At 43.9% G+C, this 18,442-nt stretch overlaps 1 protein-coding gene across 4 annotated transcripts in view; it reads right to left on the reverse strand.

Moving 5' to 3' along the window:
• The window catches only part of epha7 (eph receptor A7), a 76,041-nt gene extending 59,378 nt beyond the window's left edge, over positions 1 to 16,663 (reverse strand). For all 4 annotated transcript variants that reach the window (XM_030047401.1, XM_030047399.1, XM_030047400.1 and 1 more), the window contains exons 1-3: positions 16,523 to 16,663; positions 14,816 to 14,880; positions 13,390 to 14,059 (exon numbers count right to left, since the gene is read on the reverse strand). In XM_030047401.1, the coding sequence (XP_029903261.1) occupies positions 13,390 to 14,059; positions 14,816 to 14,880; positions 16,523 to 16,616 (829 nt within the window). In that variant the 5' untranslated portion in view covers positions 16,617 to 16,663. The remainder of the gene's footprint in view (positions 1 to 13,389; positions 14,060 to 14,815; positions 14,881 to 16,522) is intronic.
• Positions 16,664 to 18,442: the final 1,779 nt, after the last annotated feature.

The raw sequence follows: 18,442 nt of genomic DNA on the forward strand, positions 1-18,442 counted from the left end.
CGCTTGTTGACACAGGCCCACTAAAAAAGCTACGCATGCAGACACAACAGCCACCTCATTTACAACGTTGAGAAATTAGTCAGCCCTTAGAGAAGCGGGTTGAGGTTAAGCAGAGAGGGAGGGGGGGGAGAAAAAAAAAAAAAAAAAATACAAGTCTTACATTCCAGCCAGCTCCTCAGCAGGCTACAGAGCCAGCATCTGTAATTTCCCTTCCAGTGGTCAAGCACTTTCATTCAAGGGATTGGGAAGGAGGGTGGAAGGGGAGGAGGAGGAGGAGGAGGAGGAGGAGGAGGAGGAAGGGGAGGGGGGGTAAGCTGCAGTCAGCAATTTCATACACAGTAGAAGAAGAGCCAGAGAAAGGAGAGGTCCTCAGTGCGCCGGGATAGAGACAGACATGCACTCCTGTGACTTTAATGTCTCAATCACAGCGCGCTTTGGGACCGAGAACAAGAAGAAAGAGGTGTTATCTTATGCAGACACGCATGCACACACAAAAAAAAAAAAGGGGGGGGGGGGTAAAAAATGGATTTCGGTATTTTTCTAAGATACTGGTTTATTTGCTCTTTCTTCTGAGCTGAGCTTCTTAACATTCTTGAAATACATCCAACCTCTCTCACGCTTTGGCAGTGGCACGACACTCTTGATGAGGGACAGAGAGCGAGAGAGAGAGAGAGGGAGAGAGGAGAGAGAGGAGAGAGAGAGGGGGGGGGGCCGGCAATGACCTCTTATGACAGCCTGACATATCCCTTCCTGGCCAGAATAGAAAATAATTATTCCCCTTGTCTGGATGTGACGCCACGGCACTTCGATTTTTTTTTTCCTCCAGTTAATCTCAACCCTTCGCTGACCGATCGGGTTTCAGAAACTGCCCTGTTTGCGGCGGGAGAACAACAGCGCTTTTTTTGCGTTGTTCACAGAAAAAAACAAGCTTCCTCGCTCGCTCGCAAGCCTCAAATCAAATCAGGGTTACCGTCCTTATTACGAGCGGCGACGGAGGGGTCCGAGAAATATTGAGTTACCCCCCCCCCCATCTGTCTCGATGTGCCGTAGCCCGGGTTCAAAGTGGCTCTGTGTGTGAGCTGCAGCAGGAGATTCCCCTGTTTTTTGCAGACTGTGAGATGGACTGGTGCAGGCCTTTCTGTCTCCATGGCCCGAGCATGATGAGTCCTGTCAGAGCTGCACCCCCCTCCTCCTCCTCCTCCTCCATACACCCCACTCCCAACCCTCCCGTCCGGCCTGATTATGTGTTAAATCCGCCTGTGTGTCGGGATGGATGTGGAAAGAATGCACGGCGGAGCGAGCGGAGCAGGGCTGCAGAGACCCGGGGAGAGCAGCCTGGAGATAGCACCCCATTAGAGTGATAAAAGAGGCAGAGGGAGAGAGCAGCCGACAGGACCAACATGCAGGCCCCCGCCGCTGATGAATGCCAGGTGGAGCGGGTCAAGCGCGATAAAGGAACCAGTTTATTTTCTTATTTCAAAACCCGCCACTGCTTTTCTTTAAACAGCCGCCGTCGTCGCCGCTGCCGCTCCGATAGGGAAACGTCTTTATAAATATCAACTATAAACACAGGCCTGGTGAAGACGGGAAGCCTGTCGCCCGCGGTTTGTACGAGGATGTTTAACCCCCCCCGCCGGTGTCTTCTCCCGTTCGCTCTATCTGCCTGATTTTGACATCCGGCGCCGAGGTGGCCTTGACTGACGCGTACCTGTGTGAAAGCCCGCTGCGTTCTCCACCTCGCACCTCGTCGTTTGATCAATTCCAGTTCGCTGCAACTCGGCGTTAATACTGCCATAAACACTCTCCATCAGCATTTCCGAAAACGCCCCTGTGTCTCAGCGAGATGTTCAGACAACCATGAAATGCTGTTTAAAAATCCCACTCTGGGTTTATGTGTTTTTTTGGTTTTTACGTTCGGGGGCACACGATTAGGACCATGACCGTGCGTTCGGGCTGGAGACGGATGTCAATAGCTCTGGCGGAGCTTATTTCGAATGCATTCATGTGGCCTAAAGGGTATGCGCGTTGCTCTGATTAGATGTGACTTATGTTTCGTGCTTTAATAAATAGTAGGTTAGTGTGCGGACATCCATCAGGCTCTGTTTACTGGCGTTTTATGCACGCTGAGCTATAGCAGCATCTCTTTTATGGACTAAAGCCTGTGGTGTTTTCCACTGCCATGTAGGAGGCAGTATATCTTGTGAGTAATTTCAGAGCGGACCTAAGCAGAATCATGGCGGAATACATTTCTAACGCTTGAAAAAAAAAAAAAAAAAAAAAAAACAGAGGAGCCACCGAGTTTGTTTTATCTTGCAGGTGATGCGGTTGCGCCCGGGAAAAAATCCAAGTGCACCTTAAAGGAATTCATAACTTATTTATGCGGTTCACTACGGTGCAACAATTTAGCAGGCTGTTTGTGTTTTCGCATGCTGTGTGTGATTACTGGAAGGTGCAAGCTAGCTTTGCACCAGGAACACATCGATGGGCCCTTTGTTCTAAAGGTCCTATATTCCTGCAGTGTATTTTTTTTTTCTTTTTTTCCCCCTCAAAGTTAAAACAGCTGCATGTCCCGATCATATTCCCATCATAAAACAAGAAGAGTTTACATCCATGCCTCTGATATAGTCATAAAACTGCATCATCTCTTAGTACATGCTTAGAAAATAACATTTTAAATTATGCACAAGATGCTTTGAATGATTCTAATTTGAATACACTTGTATCATATGTCAATGAGCACCATTTCAGATATTATTTGCAGAACACATGCGAGCAGATTATGCATTTTTGTTAACATATTGGTGGTATAGACATTTTTCATCTTTTTGAGGGAATTACACTGAAGAAACATAGTGCCTTTGGAAAATCAGGTGGATCCCTTTGCATCGACTAAAGTGTAATCTCTATTCAGCGAGACGATAAAATAGCATCTTTACCAAAATGTGCTAGTATGGCAAAGACTTACGGTTTATTCCTTTATTCATTCAAATGCGTAATCATATTCAGTCTTGTTTTGCTTGGGTCGGATCACAGGGGTAACACGGGAAGCAGCAGGTGTTTCTGCGATTCCTCGCCATCTAACGTGGCCCACTGCACAGCGCTAAATCTCCTTTTTTCTCTCAATAAAGAAAGAGGAGCCGAACAGCTGGGTTTTTGCCCGCAGACATGTTAATCTCCCACCTAAGAGAGGCGAGGCGCCTACCCAGCTCCTGGAAACAGTGGCAGAACACACAAAGAAGAGGAAAGAACTGAGGCCCTGCTGGAAATCTCTTCACGGGACAGAGATAGAGTTTCAATGTCAAACCCCTCCAAACAAGCTCATTTCAAACACCTACACCTCCCGCGGGCCTCGGATGAAGGGGGACGCTAGGACGCGGGTGTGCTGAGGAAGAGGAGGGGGGGGAAAAAAAAGAGAAGTCAGATTAAAGGAGCCTATGCAACATCAGTTTAAAAACGGTTAAAGAATCCGATGTCATATTGCGCCGGATTCTCCCTCCGCCCCGCGCATATTTGGAATGGCTCCGTCTGCCTGCGCTACACTCCACACATACAGACAACCACCCCATTCATCGGAGGTACCTGTGCTTAGCGGGAGATAAGTAGCTTTCCATGAGAAACAAAGAGAAGATTAGCATTCCCTTACACTGTGTTGGAGGGCATGCAGCTTTGCCCTCTAAGCAGGGAAAACCCTAAGTAAGTGCCTGCTTGGTTGTGCTAAGCAATGATCAAAGCCGGCTACTGTTTAACTTATACTAAAATTATGGCTCATGCTCATGCTATGGAGCTATAACTAATCCTATGGCCAGTTGAGCAATTTATAAGTTTACCCCGAAAAGTAGGCCAATTTGGGATTTATGAGCCAAACATGGTCGTGTCTAAGTCAAAGGAAGAACTTTTTTGTTGTTTTTTTTTTTTTTTTTTTTGTCTCGGGTTTCAAAATGCATCCGTCTGACTTGCATTAAAAACTTCAGGGCGATGTATCTCTGTGATAATAAGTGAGAATAGCACCCCCGGGCATGTTTTGGTTTGCCTCATCCTCACTGTGAAAGCGAGTAACTTGAGCCGCGGCCGCCTTCGTCAAAAATGTCAAAACTCACAAATTGCGGCCACCGGTGTATACTTCTGCTAAGCGTCTGAGTGAAATCAGCGGGAGAAAATAATATGAAAATATGATCTCACGGCTCCTTGCGAAAGACAACTGTTTCCAGCGGCATTAAGCGTCGCCGCTGACAGCAATACAAATTATAAACAACCAACTTGAACACCTGTTTCCCTCTTTCATCTCGCTGGCTGATTTACTGCGTGGATTTGGAGGTGGAAAATGAAGGGCATTTTTAAGATTAAAACCCATTACATCACCGAATTTCTCTGCGCCTGGGCACAATCTGTACCTTGTGTTCGCATAAGGCATGTCTTCCCCCCTCCCCGAACAGGTCTCCGCTTCTTCAATTTATCATGTGGTGTGAGTTTTCTGAAATGGATTCTCAGTGACATGGAAAATGTCCCTGCCTAATCGTCTTTTGTTTAGTTCATTTAACTCACATGGCAACGGGAGAGAGGGCCCTTAAGGCCAGCCAGGCAGCTACCTTTTTAATGGAGGAGGTGGTCGGCTCTAAAAAAAAAAAAAAAAAAAAAAAAGCGCTCTGCTAAAAGACTCTGCAGAGGAGACAAGACTCTGCTTTCTGGGGATAAAAGCAGAGGGTCCAAAGGTCTGACCGGCCCAAAGCCCCCCACCGCCCGAGCGAAATCAGCACTGAAAATGCCCCCAGTCAGCAACTAAGCATTATCTCTGAATTGTGCCAATGCCTACCAACCCTCCTGACCCAGCAAACCCCCTCCTCATCCCCCCATCCCCCCATCCCAATCCCCCCTGGTCCCGCTGCTGTGACAGAAAGGAGCAGAACAATGTCAAACCAGTCGCTAGCCCCCATGGCCTCCCCTGACACACAAAGGCGCCCGTTTGCCCTCAGATACCCCCTGAGTGCTGGTGAAGATCGGAGCTGCTCCTAAAGGACAATCACACCCTCCGTTAAATCTGTTAGGTATCATCAATGTATCATGTTTATTGTGTGTGTGTGAGTGTTGAAACATTGCAATCTGTGGCTCCTCTGCAAGGGAGCTCCCTATCCGCTTGTCACCGAGTTAGGATGCTCCTTCTTGGGAGCCTTTTTCATCCAAAAGGCATGAATTTAGAGCAGGAAATGCCACATGACTGGCGTATAATCGTACCAAGCTGGTGTTGCTGTTTGCCACGGTAATCAGGCTGTTCCGTTCAGTTCTGATGTGTTCGCGTTACGCTGCGTGACGTCAGCTACCTTACTAACTCTGTTAAAGCAATTTCAGCAGGTTTCCAGGAACAACACTGGACTAAACTGAACCGAGGTGATTATATATATTATCTTTAACATGAAATGCTTTGAAAATGACAGCTATTTTTTCACAACCTGGAGATCACGTCGGGTTATTTCTTTATGTTTTTTCTTTTTAACCCTATAAAGCCATTTGTATCATATACGATACACATTTTCAATTCCGTTTTTCGTTTTCAGTTTAATCAATACTTGACCAAAATACTGTTGTATACCTTTGAACACTTCCCCTGTTCACCCTGGACCATACCACTGGCACTTCAAGTACATATCATATATCATACTCCTGAAAGGTCATGTAATAACATTTTTTTTATTTATTTATTTTTTTTTTATTGTTATAGGACTAAATAAAGGGTTCAATTTCAAAAAATTGGAATTTTCTGCCAATTCTTTCATAGTTCAGGCTTTATAGGGTTAACCAACAGAAAGCGTCTTATGTGTCCTACCTGGCTGAAAGTCGTCCTACACAACCTAAAAAATTCCTACTTCCCGGAAGCTTCCCCGCGGAAAAGTTTTCTGCTCTGCCCCCTCTCCTTCAAGCTGCCTTCCCCTGCCTCTAACTTCAGTTAGTGATTCCCTGCGTTTCCTAGAATGGCTTTGGACAGCCTCCAGAGAAAGGGGCTTCTCTCTCCGAGCTGTATTTGTGTAGGTGGAGAGAGCAATAGCAACAGCAATAGTGTGGTATGTGTTTTTTTTTCCAGTCCAAAACCAAAAACAAAAAAAAAAAAGTGAATGTGAGTGGAGAATAATACTGTGATGTGCTGTGCCCTGTTGTTCAAATTGCAAAAAAAAAAAAAAAAAAAAAAAAAAAAAGAGGGAGCTGGATTTCACTTGTATTTACACTCCAGAACAGATTCGTAAAGGTGGAAGTTGAGACGACTGTCAGTGGAAAAAAACCGGCATCTCTGCCTCTTCTATCAGAATGAATTTTTCAATGTATATTCCTGGCAATCAGCGCAAAACGGTGAGTAAAGATCACCCTTATTCTTTGATTTCGAGGGACTGATGTACGAACCTGATGCGTACTTGTTGATGATTTGCATAGACAGATAAACATCATTAACATTTGGCAAGGAATAAAAAAAAAAAAAAAAAAAGTTTGTTTTAGGATGTATTGTTGAAGTGATGATCAACAAACATTTCCCAACCCTCCCGCCTGACTCTGCTCATCATATACGAGTTATTCACAATGCGGGAGCCATGATGATTACACAAACCGACTCCCTGCATCCAAATAAGCAACGCACGCTCTGTTTATGAGCTGGAGTCAAATCATTTGGTTTATATCCAAGGCAAGGCTAGTCAGTTAAACGATCAGTGAATTTACAGGAAATGTGTGGATTATAACTGCGATTGTCAATTGTTTTAGCCCTAAACGTGTTCATATCACTATAAAATGAATACCTTTGGGTTTATTTTGGTTGCTGGTTGCACCAAGGAAGCAATTTGAGGGAATCACTTTCCCATGAGCATTTGTCACTGTTTTTGACACTTTTCAGATTAAAGGAAGGAATAGATTCATTGAAAAAGTAATCAATCAACCAACTGGCAATGACTATGATCATTAGCTGCAGCTTTGGCTTTAAGACTTGCTTTTTCTTTTATTGCAGAATATACATACTTAAAATTCTGCTGGAATGATAACTCAGCATTGACTCTCACTGTGTTCCTCTCAGGAAGATATTACTAGATTCCTTTGTGCTGTGCTTTTACTCATCTAATCCCTTCTTATGAGAAAAGAGACTTTCTTCTGCGTCTCATTAGCAGAGACCAAACCACGGTTCTTTCCTTAGAGGGTGCAAAGAAAACTGGATGTTTGAAATCGTGATTTGGCGATCTATGATAAACATTATTCATTTTGATTCCAGATCCAATATCCCCACTACCACATCCAAATGAGAAATAAAAGCAAAAAAAAAAATAAATAAATAAATAAAAAATAAAACGTTTCCCTGGATACAAACACAACTTGCTTCAGCTGGTGCCAGGCGTGCTTTTTCCGTGGGATCCCATTGCCCTGTCAACATGTCAAATTAAATACAAATGCTTCATTTTCCATACAAAAATACTTTCACTGGGACGCTCATTTCCATAGTCATTTGGCTTGTAAAATATTTGTCTCAAAGTTGCATTCATAAACAAGTCTGCACTGATTTGTGTGCTTAGTCTTTTGCCTGTGCCTCACATTGGAGCTAAGTCCTGCCATGATTAATTATTTGTTCCAGCTGGTTTTTAATTTTCTAGATATCATATAGAGATAAAGGCGGATCAGAAACGGGGGTTAAAACACACATGCAAAGCTTACAGGACTTTGCCTGATAAAGGCAACAGACTGCCAGCGTCTGGTCACTGGTAACAGGTTGGTCTCTTACCTCTCTTGAAAAGCTATGGGAGCCGGTTCACGCATATATGAATATAAAGCAGCTGATGGTAACACTTAATCCACTCAACAGCAGCAGTAGAGGCAGAAAATGCTTTAGGAAGGCACTAATTCTGCATCTAAAACATATCTTATGGTGTTATGAAACAAACACCAGCCATCTCATGTTTTTTTTTTTCCTTGATGGTATTCCAGTGGGACAAAAAGATAGAAAGAAAAAAAAACATGAAATCTGTCAATCATTGAAAAACAGGCCCTGGAATCTGACCTGCCGGTGCAAATCGGAGGCCCTGCGTTACGTTGCATGAATAGCCAGAATGCAAGTAAACATTCTTCATTCTCACGAAAAAAGAAAGGCATATGGTGAGATATATTGGTAAGGGACTTTGTTAACCCCCCAAAAAGGGGACCTTGCGACTCTGTGTCAGATAGTTTTATTTCCAAGGTGACACCGGGGTCCACGTTTGGCTATGCATAAGGTCAGTGAATATTAACTTCATTTACACATGGCTGCAGACAAGCACAGCCCCACAATGGAGGCCTGCCTGTTGTGCTTAGTAACGTGAGCGGCCCGGCTGACAGGACACTGTCAAGATGGAAGATGGATGATCGCAGCAGTTGACCCCTGATCGCCAGAAGAGTCACCTCCCCGGCCCCCTCCCTCTGCATGACAAAAGAGCCCTCACTGTGGCGCAGCAGCCCTCATCTCCACTTGCACTAACAGGTTCAGACATCTCCATCGATCCCGCTTCCATACCTCTTGCAATTCTAAGCTGTGCCCTTTTTAGCTATCCAAACTGTGGCACAGATGTCTTTTTTGTAATTGCTTGCCTGCTGACTGGTTGAGAGGGATGTGATCAGACAGGCGAACTCCATGTCAGAAGACAATGTCTTTGGTGTTTAGTGCTGTGTCCCCGTGGCATGAGGGTGAAAGTGATATGTGACTGGGCCCGGGGTCTCGCCACCTTAAGAGGCAGCGGGGAGGGCCCTGTTGTCAGTGGAGCCGCTCCTCTGGGAGGCTTCAGAACGATGCCTCTGTACTTCAATCTTTCTTAAAGAGGAAAATCAATAACTTATTACATAACTTCACACTTTTTTTCCCACTTACACCCAGAGCAGGGAGAGCAGGGCTTAAAATGTGCTTAGGATGGCTCTGTGGCAGGAAAAGCTGCTATTTCTTCCCAGAGACTCGTCTTAAAATCAAAAGTGCTCTGCAACAATACAGTAGGTACATACCAACAGTATACTAGGGCTGGGTGATGTGGACAAAATCTAATATCACAGTGTGTTTGACCTAATACCTATGATCTATATTGTGACAGTGTGGTAAGGATGAGATTTTTGATATAATCATTAGTATCGTCCATATCCCCAGGTAGGCAGAGGTAAAAATTGCATCCTTTTACTGTAATGCAGCCTTTAAAACTAGGAAAAGACAACACTTATGTTATATAGCCATAATACGATATCCCAAATCCCAGTCAACATCTAAGAATCATAATATGGTTATAATATCAATATACAGACCAAACCTAATGAGTATGCGCATAATCAGTAAGGACAAATGAATGTGTTTGTGTTTTGTGCATGAGTGGCTGTGTTCAGATATGAATTTTTATCAGCATGATATATAGTAGGGTTGGGTAATAATTAATACTATTGCCTGTCGTCTTTCAGATTTTGGGATGTCGTGAACACCATTCTGCTGTCTGAAGTGATGAGAACAAGCATTTTTTTTAAATTCAAAAACCGATTAAATTAGCCATGAAACATTTATGGAACATTATTTGAAAATGATTTGAGTTTTCTTCGACATCGCACCCTAAACACTACCATTCACCTCAATGAGATGAATATTAACCCTTTGGCGCATAGCGGTCAATACAGTGGACAGCTGTTTAAAAGTCATTTTCTCCAAAATTCAATGGTTTCTATGGTGGAATTGCAAATCAGCTGTTAGAATGCTCTATGCTGCTCCCCTCCATTGAGGTTTATGCAGAGACTGTCAATTCTCGTTGCTGAAAACATATTAATACCAGTATCATGACATGGTAATACCAGTCCTGCATCCTTAAAGAAGTATGGAGACTCACAAAAGTGTTCATGCCCTAAGAAGAGTAAAAACACATAAGAAAAAAATCTTGACTCAGGCTTTGATAATTCATGCATCAAAGGGTTAATGTGATTGCTGAACGTGTGATTTTGCAAACTTCAGTTGAATTGTGGTACGACATCAATATCGAAAACAATCCTTTTACTGTATGGATCATGACATTGATATTACTATAAGGCTTATTTCTTCAATCCCCCAAAGCTTACCTGGTCCCTTGCATGACTGTATGCTATCTACACTGAAATCCTCCCCAAAGTGATCAATTTTAGGGCAGGGGTAAACTGTCAACCGTGTTAGTAGTAACATCCTGAGCACAGAATACCACATCTGTGTGCTGACGGACTGCTACCTGCCAGGCCAAACAACGAGGAGGAAAAGCCCTGGGCTGTGGAAGAATGCTGGTATTCACAGGAAGCAGGCACTGGCAGTGACAAGACAAGCCACCATCCATCACCAAATTATTTCAATCTTGAGTGATTTAGGTCCATTTGGGTCTCCTGTGGATTCCATGTGTACCCGTCATTTGCATAATTAAACTCTGGAGCGGTTTTAAAAGACAGCCATTTGGTGTATTAAATTCACACCTTATCAATCAGGGGGGGGCGTCAAGATGCATGAGGACCTCCTGACTCTTGGCTTCCTGGATTCATTTGAAATGCTAAGTGCAGCCTTTCCCTGGGCCCTGGAGCCCTGGTTTGACCGCCTGGGCCGCCTGGTGGCTTCCATACACCTTGGCTGTTGTGGTCAGCCCCCCGACTGCAAAGCCCCTACCCTCGGGGGGCTCGGTCATCAATCAGTCTCCGACTAACTTCTGTCCAACTCCCTGACAGTCAAGATGGATGGTGCCAGCGTCTACAGGATGCTGTATCCTCATCATTAATTCTCTTGTTAGCATGTAGCGATAGCAGTGAGATAAGGCATGTTTTATGTATTTACCCCAGATATAGGCCTCTCCCTTTTGGGATACAGGGAAAAAAAAAAAGTTAGGGTCAACAGTTAATCATTTCTCAGGCAGTAGTTACTTAGTGCCACAATGATGTGATGTGTCAAAATTGGACAACATACATTCCCGGGATTGAGCGGAACAAAGGCGCCAATGTCTGTCCACAAGGGCCCTCTCTCTCTAAACGACTCAGTGGCTCCATTGCAATGAGTATCCACCGCTAAACAGGACCAGCGAATGAATGGGCGCTATTTTAACACCACGCAGTGCCTCGCAAAATGAACCCTGTGCAGGCTGCGGGACACTTCAACTGGCCTTTTTCAACACCCATTACACTGAGACCACTGAAACGCAGGGGCGGAGGGAGAAGAAGAGTGACATTTACTGGCCACAGATTGCCACACAAAGAGTTAAAGAGAGACAGAGACGGGGGAGAGAGAGAGAGAGAGAGAGAGAGAGAGGGGTGAAAGACAAGCGGTCCCTCTTCGCTGACGGTGATGAATGAGTAGATCACAACACGTTTCGGAGGAGGCCTTTGCATCCACAGAGGGGGCTCCTCAAATGACATGACTGACAGCTCCACTCACTTGCTCCACCTGCACCCCTCTTCCACCCTCCCTGCTTAATATTTCACCAGGCGGCCATGTTATAACCACGGGATCATGCAGATACTGAAAACAGGACAGCGAGGCAGCATCCTCGAGTAAAGGTGCAGCATCAACACGAGGCACCAATCAGCCGAACCCAACACAGCTAAGTGAAGCCAGTCCGAGGTCCGGAAGGCAAGTCTCACATTTTTTTTTTTTGAATCGGTCACAGCCACTTGGACTTATTGCACTGGTGTTCACTTGATAGAAATAGTTTGAATAGCTTTTAGATTTGTTCTGGGGAAACTACTGAATGGACAATTTAATGTCAGTAGAGCCGCTAGAAGAAGTGCTGATGGTGCACCGTGATTCTCATTTTATTTAGATTAACTACCCCTTAATACAAAGGCCTCTCATGCCTCAGTGGAGATAAAACTCATAAAGGTGCAGTGTCAAGACTAGAACTTGATCCACACACACACACACACACACACATGCGTGCGCGCGCACACACACACACACACACACACACACACCAAGGGGCCCTTTCCAGGCATTACAATCTAATCATAAGCTCACTGTACAATTGCTATCATCTACAGGTATTGGTTTTAGTTGACAATTGAATGGCGTAATTAACGGGGAGATGCAACAGTCTTCCCTTCTGAGAAGCGTGGATGTTTTGAACACAAGATGTAATAAGAAAGGGTGTAGGCAGATAAAATTACCTCGAAAAGCTGGGCCTATTGCCTATTATGTTGCATTGTTTTCCCTGTGGAAATAAATCACGGGCTTTGTTTCACCTAAGGGCACAACTGTATCTTCCGTCTATGCATACTAAAATAACAGGAACAATAAAAAAAGAACTCCATGGGGCTAAATCAGCCATACCCTCTTAATATTAATACATAGCACAACTTGAGGCAGGCTGTGTTCCTCTAAATTACAAGGCCTAATATATTTCATTAACACACCTCCCTCAGTGGGGTCCCTAATGGATGACAGCATGACATAAAAGCTTGTCTGCCAGGTCACTAATTTGTTCTTAGACACATTCCGTTCAATTATTACTGGTTGGAGCTCCTCATAAGCTGCTTAGATTGAGGTTGCCCACTTTACAAAAAAAGCAAGACTGACAAGGCAGGGCACTTAAGGTCTGTGACCTAAGTCGCCCCCTTTTAATCCATAGTGATTTTTATCTTTCAAGTCAGGTGGCCACTGAAAATAATCCCCTGAGCAATTACAATGACAGAAAACATTTTACTCCTAATTGCTGTGGCACGATCCCGCGGATCACACCATCACGACGACACAAAAATGCGAATCTGCCGAGGGCTGTAATTGCACTTCCTGTTAGGCTCCTTCATAAATATCCTGAGGCCTAAATGCCACAGTATGGTGGCTATTTGTTTTCCATCTCTGTCAGGGTCATTTGGCCGGGGCAGGGAGATACTGAAAGATTGGCTGGACTTCCTCTGGACCTGTGTATTCTGCAAGTGATTGTCTTGGCTCGCTGCCAGCAAGACAGAGAGAAGTGCTCAAGCTGAGAAGCACTGAGCTAAACTCAAGAGTAAGTTATTATTTAATCCCAGTGTCAACAGAATCATGGCTATAAATTAAGAGCCTGATAATCAAACAATTACCGTGGATTCCAATTATTACACTGAGGATGTCTGGCCTCAACACTTTATCCGTCCTTACTGCTGTCAAATCAGCTGGTTTAATCCCATTTGCCAACAAAACTATTCAGCATAGCCTAAACCATCATTTACCTGCTTTGCATAATCAAATCACAAATACTCCCCAGTTTACTGCTTGTTTTTCTTGGCTTGCCTTTTCCTGCGTGAAACCCAAGATGGTTCTAAAAATTTAATTCAACAGGAAACAACTCTGGAAAATGCTAATTGGTAAATGTAATTACTCGAATATAACATGTTGTGCTCTGATCAGAACTAGAGTTTCTGATGAAGGTGAATAATGGAGCAGCTACTCACGTTCACATGCATCTCCCTTCTGATGAAATCCTGCTTTGCATATACATTTCCCAATTGGCACGAGCCATTCCCCTTCGGCGCTGCAGTGCATCTTGGGAGAGTTATCGGCCTCCTCCTCGGCATCGCTTACACACATGCCCTCGACCTCGACCAGCGAAGAGAACTCTGATCCCGTCACCGTGTCTGGGAATGTGGCCAGGTTCTCAATGATAGACCAACACTTCTTGTAATAAACTTTGACAGAGACCAGGGCGATGCACGCCCCCACATCCTGGAAGGCCAGGTAAAAGCCCCGCCTGGACAGGGGGCCAATTATGCGCACTTCTGTATTCAGCTTCATCTTCCTCTCACCCAGATCTCCCTGGGTGAAGCTTTCATCTGCCGCAATTGTGTCAATTTTCACATACTGGCTCTCTCGTAAATTCCTGCCAACCTCCGAATCAGTTTCCTGGTAATACAAGTTGAACGTCTCCTTGCAAGTCCCTACCACACCAGGTAGACTGTTACAATCCCTCAAGGTGAACTTCAGTTCCACAAAAATCCTCTGGGCATCGCCCTTCTCTATCCAGTTAGTCCGAAGCCAGTTATTCTGATTGGGCTCCATAACCTGGCAAACCTGGTATGTGCGAATTGGTGTGTAGTTTTCATCCAACCCGCTAATCTCTTCCCACTGAAAGAACAAGACAAACATTTGGTGAGTGAATCAGTCCCATTATGGATCACCTTTTATGTTTTGAAATCAAATTAACCACAATAAAATGAAATAAAATGCGAGCTGGAAAAAAAAGCATCAAAATGAGATCTGGTTAGTAATGAAGTGTAAACTAATGATAATTACAGTATAATGGATGTGACAACGGTGTTAGTACATGAAAATTACACTTTGCTTTCATTGGTGAGAAAAGTAGTTGTGTAAATGCAATATGAAGCAGAGAATGAAAAGAGATTATAAGAATATTATGCTGCAAATAGGTAAACAATTAATACTAATTGCCCTTTTTACCACAAAAAAACATAAATAAACCTGTGGTAAATTTATCTGCTTTGATTCACATTATTTCTTCAAAAGTTTGGCTTATTTTTTTAATCTTCCAAGCAAGTTGGCAAACTGTTCTGGGTTGCTTTCAGCCTTTGTGCACAGAATGTCAAAAAGAGTCTGGTAATTGAGACAGCCCTGCACATACTAAATCTAACATTCTGGTAAATTTGAAAAAGGAGAAAAAAAAATCTGTGTGAGCTGAGGAATCAACTGTAAGGTAACTCAGAAGGAACCTCTGATCCCTATATATATTTCATACCCACGCATTTTTTTTTTCTTTTCTCCTAATCTTTAGTATCATAGATGTGGAACATCAGACAACTGGGAGGAAAAAATGTATTGGCAATCCATCCATGTGCCAGTGATGCAGAGATCCTGCAGACTTACCCCATTGGGAGGATAGGAGATCCACTCCAGTTCTGTCTGCTGTGCCTTGGAGTCCAGCAGAATCACTAGTGACAGGAAACGAGGAGGCAGGTGGTTAAATCTCACCGGGCACCCGGTCTGGGTATTACTAATAGGCCACCATCTACAGTATAGCGCATATACTCATGACCCAATTTCTAGTAGCAGCAGCTAAAGCAAAACAAGCAATATGCCTAATACACTCCAGTAGACAGGTCCTGATGTCTGCAGGTTAACTTTTCGGGCAAATATACTGCCACTGTCACAGTGCATTAGGAAGGGGACGCAGGCACACACACACCACACACACACACACACACACATAGAGAGAGACAGGATACACAGCAAACGCCGATCAGGAGGACTCACTGCGATACAAGTGCATTTTTAAATACTCGTAATGGATTTATCTGATGTATGGCGACGCGGTCAGCCTCTCAGACTGATTTCAAAGGCGCAGTGGTGCAAGTTGTTGCGTTAAGGTCACGGGAGCGCACCTGTCTTTCTCCCGACGCAGGCACACACACACACTGGCGAATATTTCGAGCTCAAATCGGCCATAAAGCTGCAGGCTACCGAATCCATCCGATTGGTGACTTTTTTCATCTGTGGTCAAGCTGTGAGGCAATTTTTCATTAAACCGAGGTGACGTCGATCTAGAATTGTGCCCGAGCGCAAGGCGTCAAACGTAGCGGCGTTTAATAAACTAAAGTTATTAATATATCCAGCAAGAGACAGCCCAGCGAGAGGGGACAGAGTCAGGACGCACCGCCGAGAAAACTGCTCCCGACATCTCACTGGAAACTGTCTCGCGTCGAGGTAATTTCCCATCCACGACCCCGAGTATTAACACTGAGGTTTTATAATCCATATAGCAGAAATTAAATCCAGCGAAGGTTCAATACAAGCGCGAGGAATATTATTATACCTCACTTTTGGCGATAAAAATCAACTGCGTGTGATTTTTCTGCGCGCATGATCCATCATCCCGTTAATATTACTGTTAATTACAATCTCGTCAATTAAAAGTGCCAATTTTCTGCCCGTGGTCATTTGGAGTTATTTCATTCCTGTGAGCATTTCTTCTTCTTTTTCCATTATTTTACAGCCTCTGATTCATGCAACTTCAACGGCAATGGCAGGAGGCTTCGCATCAGAACAATGTGCTGTATTTTCCTTACAAGAAATAGGCTAGACAGGACTAGACGAGGCCACTTTGGAAGAAATAACCCTCCGACTGGGTTTAGACGGCTTACTCCAGTCAGCCTGGGAGTATCGACCCGCTGGTAACACCTAGTTAGTGGTGATAGACTGTAAATCTATAATAAGCAGGCTAGTTAGGATGACAGCGCATTTACATTAGAATGAAATTAAAGCCTTACTTGTACGCAGTCCGCATTCTACTGTTTTTAATTGCCGTGCGTAAAACACGGAAAGGTCGCTCGTAACAGCGCAGGAGTAGACAGCTCTGTCATCCCCGCATACTGGCCTAATGTAACTGCGCTTGTCACCCAAAACCATCAGCCTGGTTTAACTTTTGAGATAAAGCAAGGGTCGGTTCATTGAGAAATAACAGCAAAGCCGCCGCGCCGCTGGATTTTGGACACCTCTCACCGCCGCTGTCTCAATTTTGAAGGGGATGTCAGCAAACGCAATGGGATGGGAGAGAGTCAAAACTTTATAACTTACCTTCCTTCGCATTCTGTGCTTTCCCAGTGTCTACATAAGAACATAAATGAAGGCAAAATGTAATCCACAAACACGGAATCGACGTGGAAACCATGGTGTAGTCGTAAATTTTAATCTAGACGGTACTCGCTTTGCCACCGTTGCGTGTGCTTCCCATTGACGACACTAAACCGGCTCTATGTACAACTATCCGCTGTTCCCCACTCAAATAGCATCGGCGGCTGCTGGGCGGAGACTGGAGCGCAAGTGATGTCACTCAGGCTGACTGGCGGCGGAAACGTCCAATCAGAACGCGGGAAATTCCACGTCATGAGCCCCGTGGGCCAATGAGCGCGTCAAGGCGGCTGTTGGTGAGAGCGAGGCGGAGAAAATGCTGTCACAACTTGGATTAGACAATTTTTGGTTTTCTTGACCAAAAGGGCAAGGGATGCTTTAGTGTACATGGTCTCCCTCCCTCACTCACTCACCCACTCACTCACTCACTCACACACACACGCACGCACGCACGCACACACGCACACACACTCAAATATTCTGTGCCAAGAGGATTTTGGATTTCAGGATGGCAGAAGTAGCACTTCAGAAAAATATTGAGCTGCAAACTCTGTTTTTTTTTTTTTTTTTTTTCCTCCCTTAGTGCAGCATCTTTGGCATTGTTTGATGATTTATCCATTCCCTGCTATGCTTAATCACAAACCTACAATTATGTGTTGCAATAGTTACTTTCAACCAGAGGCCCATTTTCATGAAAACACACACATACCTAGTTTTGACACTGGTTACTTTATTTTTACAAGCAAGATACTTCTTCCATTTACAGGTTGGCCATCTTGTCTTATGATAATTGTCGCTGGCATCGTTTATTTTAAACAAATGCTCACTACTTTCCTAATCATCAATGGATCATTTCATTGCAGCAGGGCTTTAATGACATGCCCATACATTGCATGCTTGTTCATATGCTGTGTAATGATTCATTGCTGATTCATGAATCCGATTAGTCCAAAGGTGGGAATATTTCACTGCAAGGGAAAAACAAGTGGAGGGAGAGAAAAAAAAAAAAAACAGATTTTCATTCGGCTTCTGGTTTCCAATAAGTGACGAGGTTGTCTTTGATGTCCGAGCCAAGTATTGTATTTGACGGAAAGACATTAAACGGTGTGTTTATCTTCAGAAGGTCACCTTAAGTAAGGGAAAGCCCCACTGAGACGGGCTATTGAGACGACAGGACCTGATTCATTATTGTGTTGCTGCCTGAGAGACTTTTACCGTAAAGACTGAGCCACTGGGGGCCTGGAATAGTGAATCAAGATAAACAAAAAACACAATTAAAGAGTGTGAAGTTAATTTCCACTTTCTCAGATGACTTGTCATATCACTTAAAAATTAAAGCACAAAGCAGAGCTCATTATCCCTTTACATATACAGCATTTGTTGCAGGTCACTAATTAATCTCCATTACCTTCCAACAAGCAAAACAGCTGTAATTATGGCCCACAAATATTGATTAATAAACTGTGTACATAAAAATGGACAGAGGCAGACAAGGACTCACTTCAAGGTTTATTTACCTCTGTTTTTTTGTTTGTTTGTTTGGCCTGTTTATTATGCAAATGACTGTTAATCCTTTTTGCCCTTGATACATGACCAAGTTCTGCTTTATACTGTATTGCTAATTATTGCTGAATTAATCTGGATTAATTTTACCTTTATCTTAAAACGTTTTTTTATGATCTGTCATTACAACATAAATAATGCACCTTTAATCAGTTAATGTAAAGATACTTGGTGTCAGAGCGAGCAGCAGTGATACAGTACACACACTGAGTGCCGCCTTTTAGCTTTTCAATCAACAAAACTTGAATATTTATAAGTATTTGTTATTCGCCTTCAATCGTTGGCTTGGCTTCCCTTGTGACA

The sequence above is a fragment of the Myripristis murdjan genome, chromosome 24 (assembly GCF_902150065.1).
Source record: "Myripristis murdjan chromosome 24, fMyrMur1.1, whole genome shotgun sequence".
In the NCBI taxonomy this organism is placed as follows: Eukaryota; Metazoa; Chordata; class Actinopteri; order Holocentriformes; family Holocentridae; genus Myripristis; species Myripristis murdjan.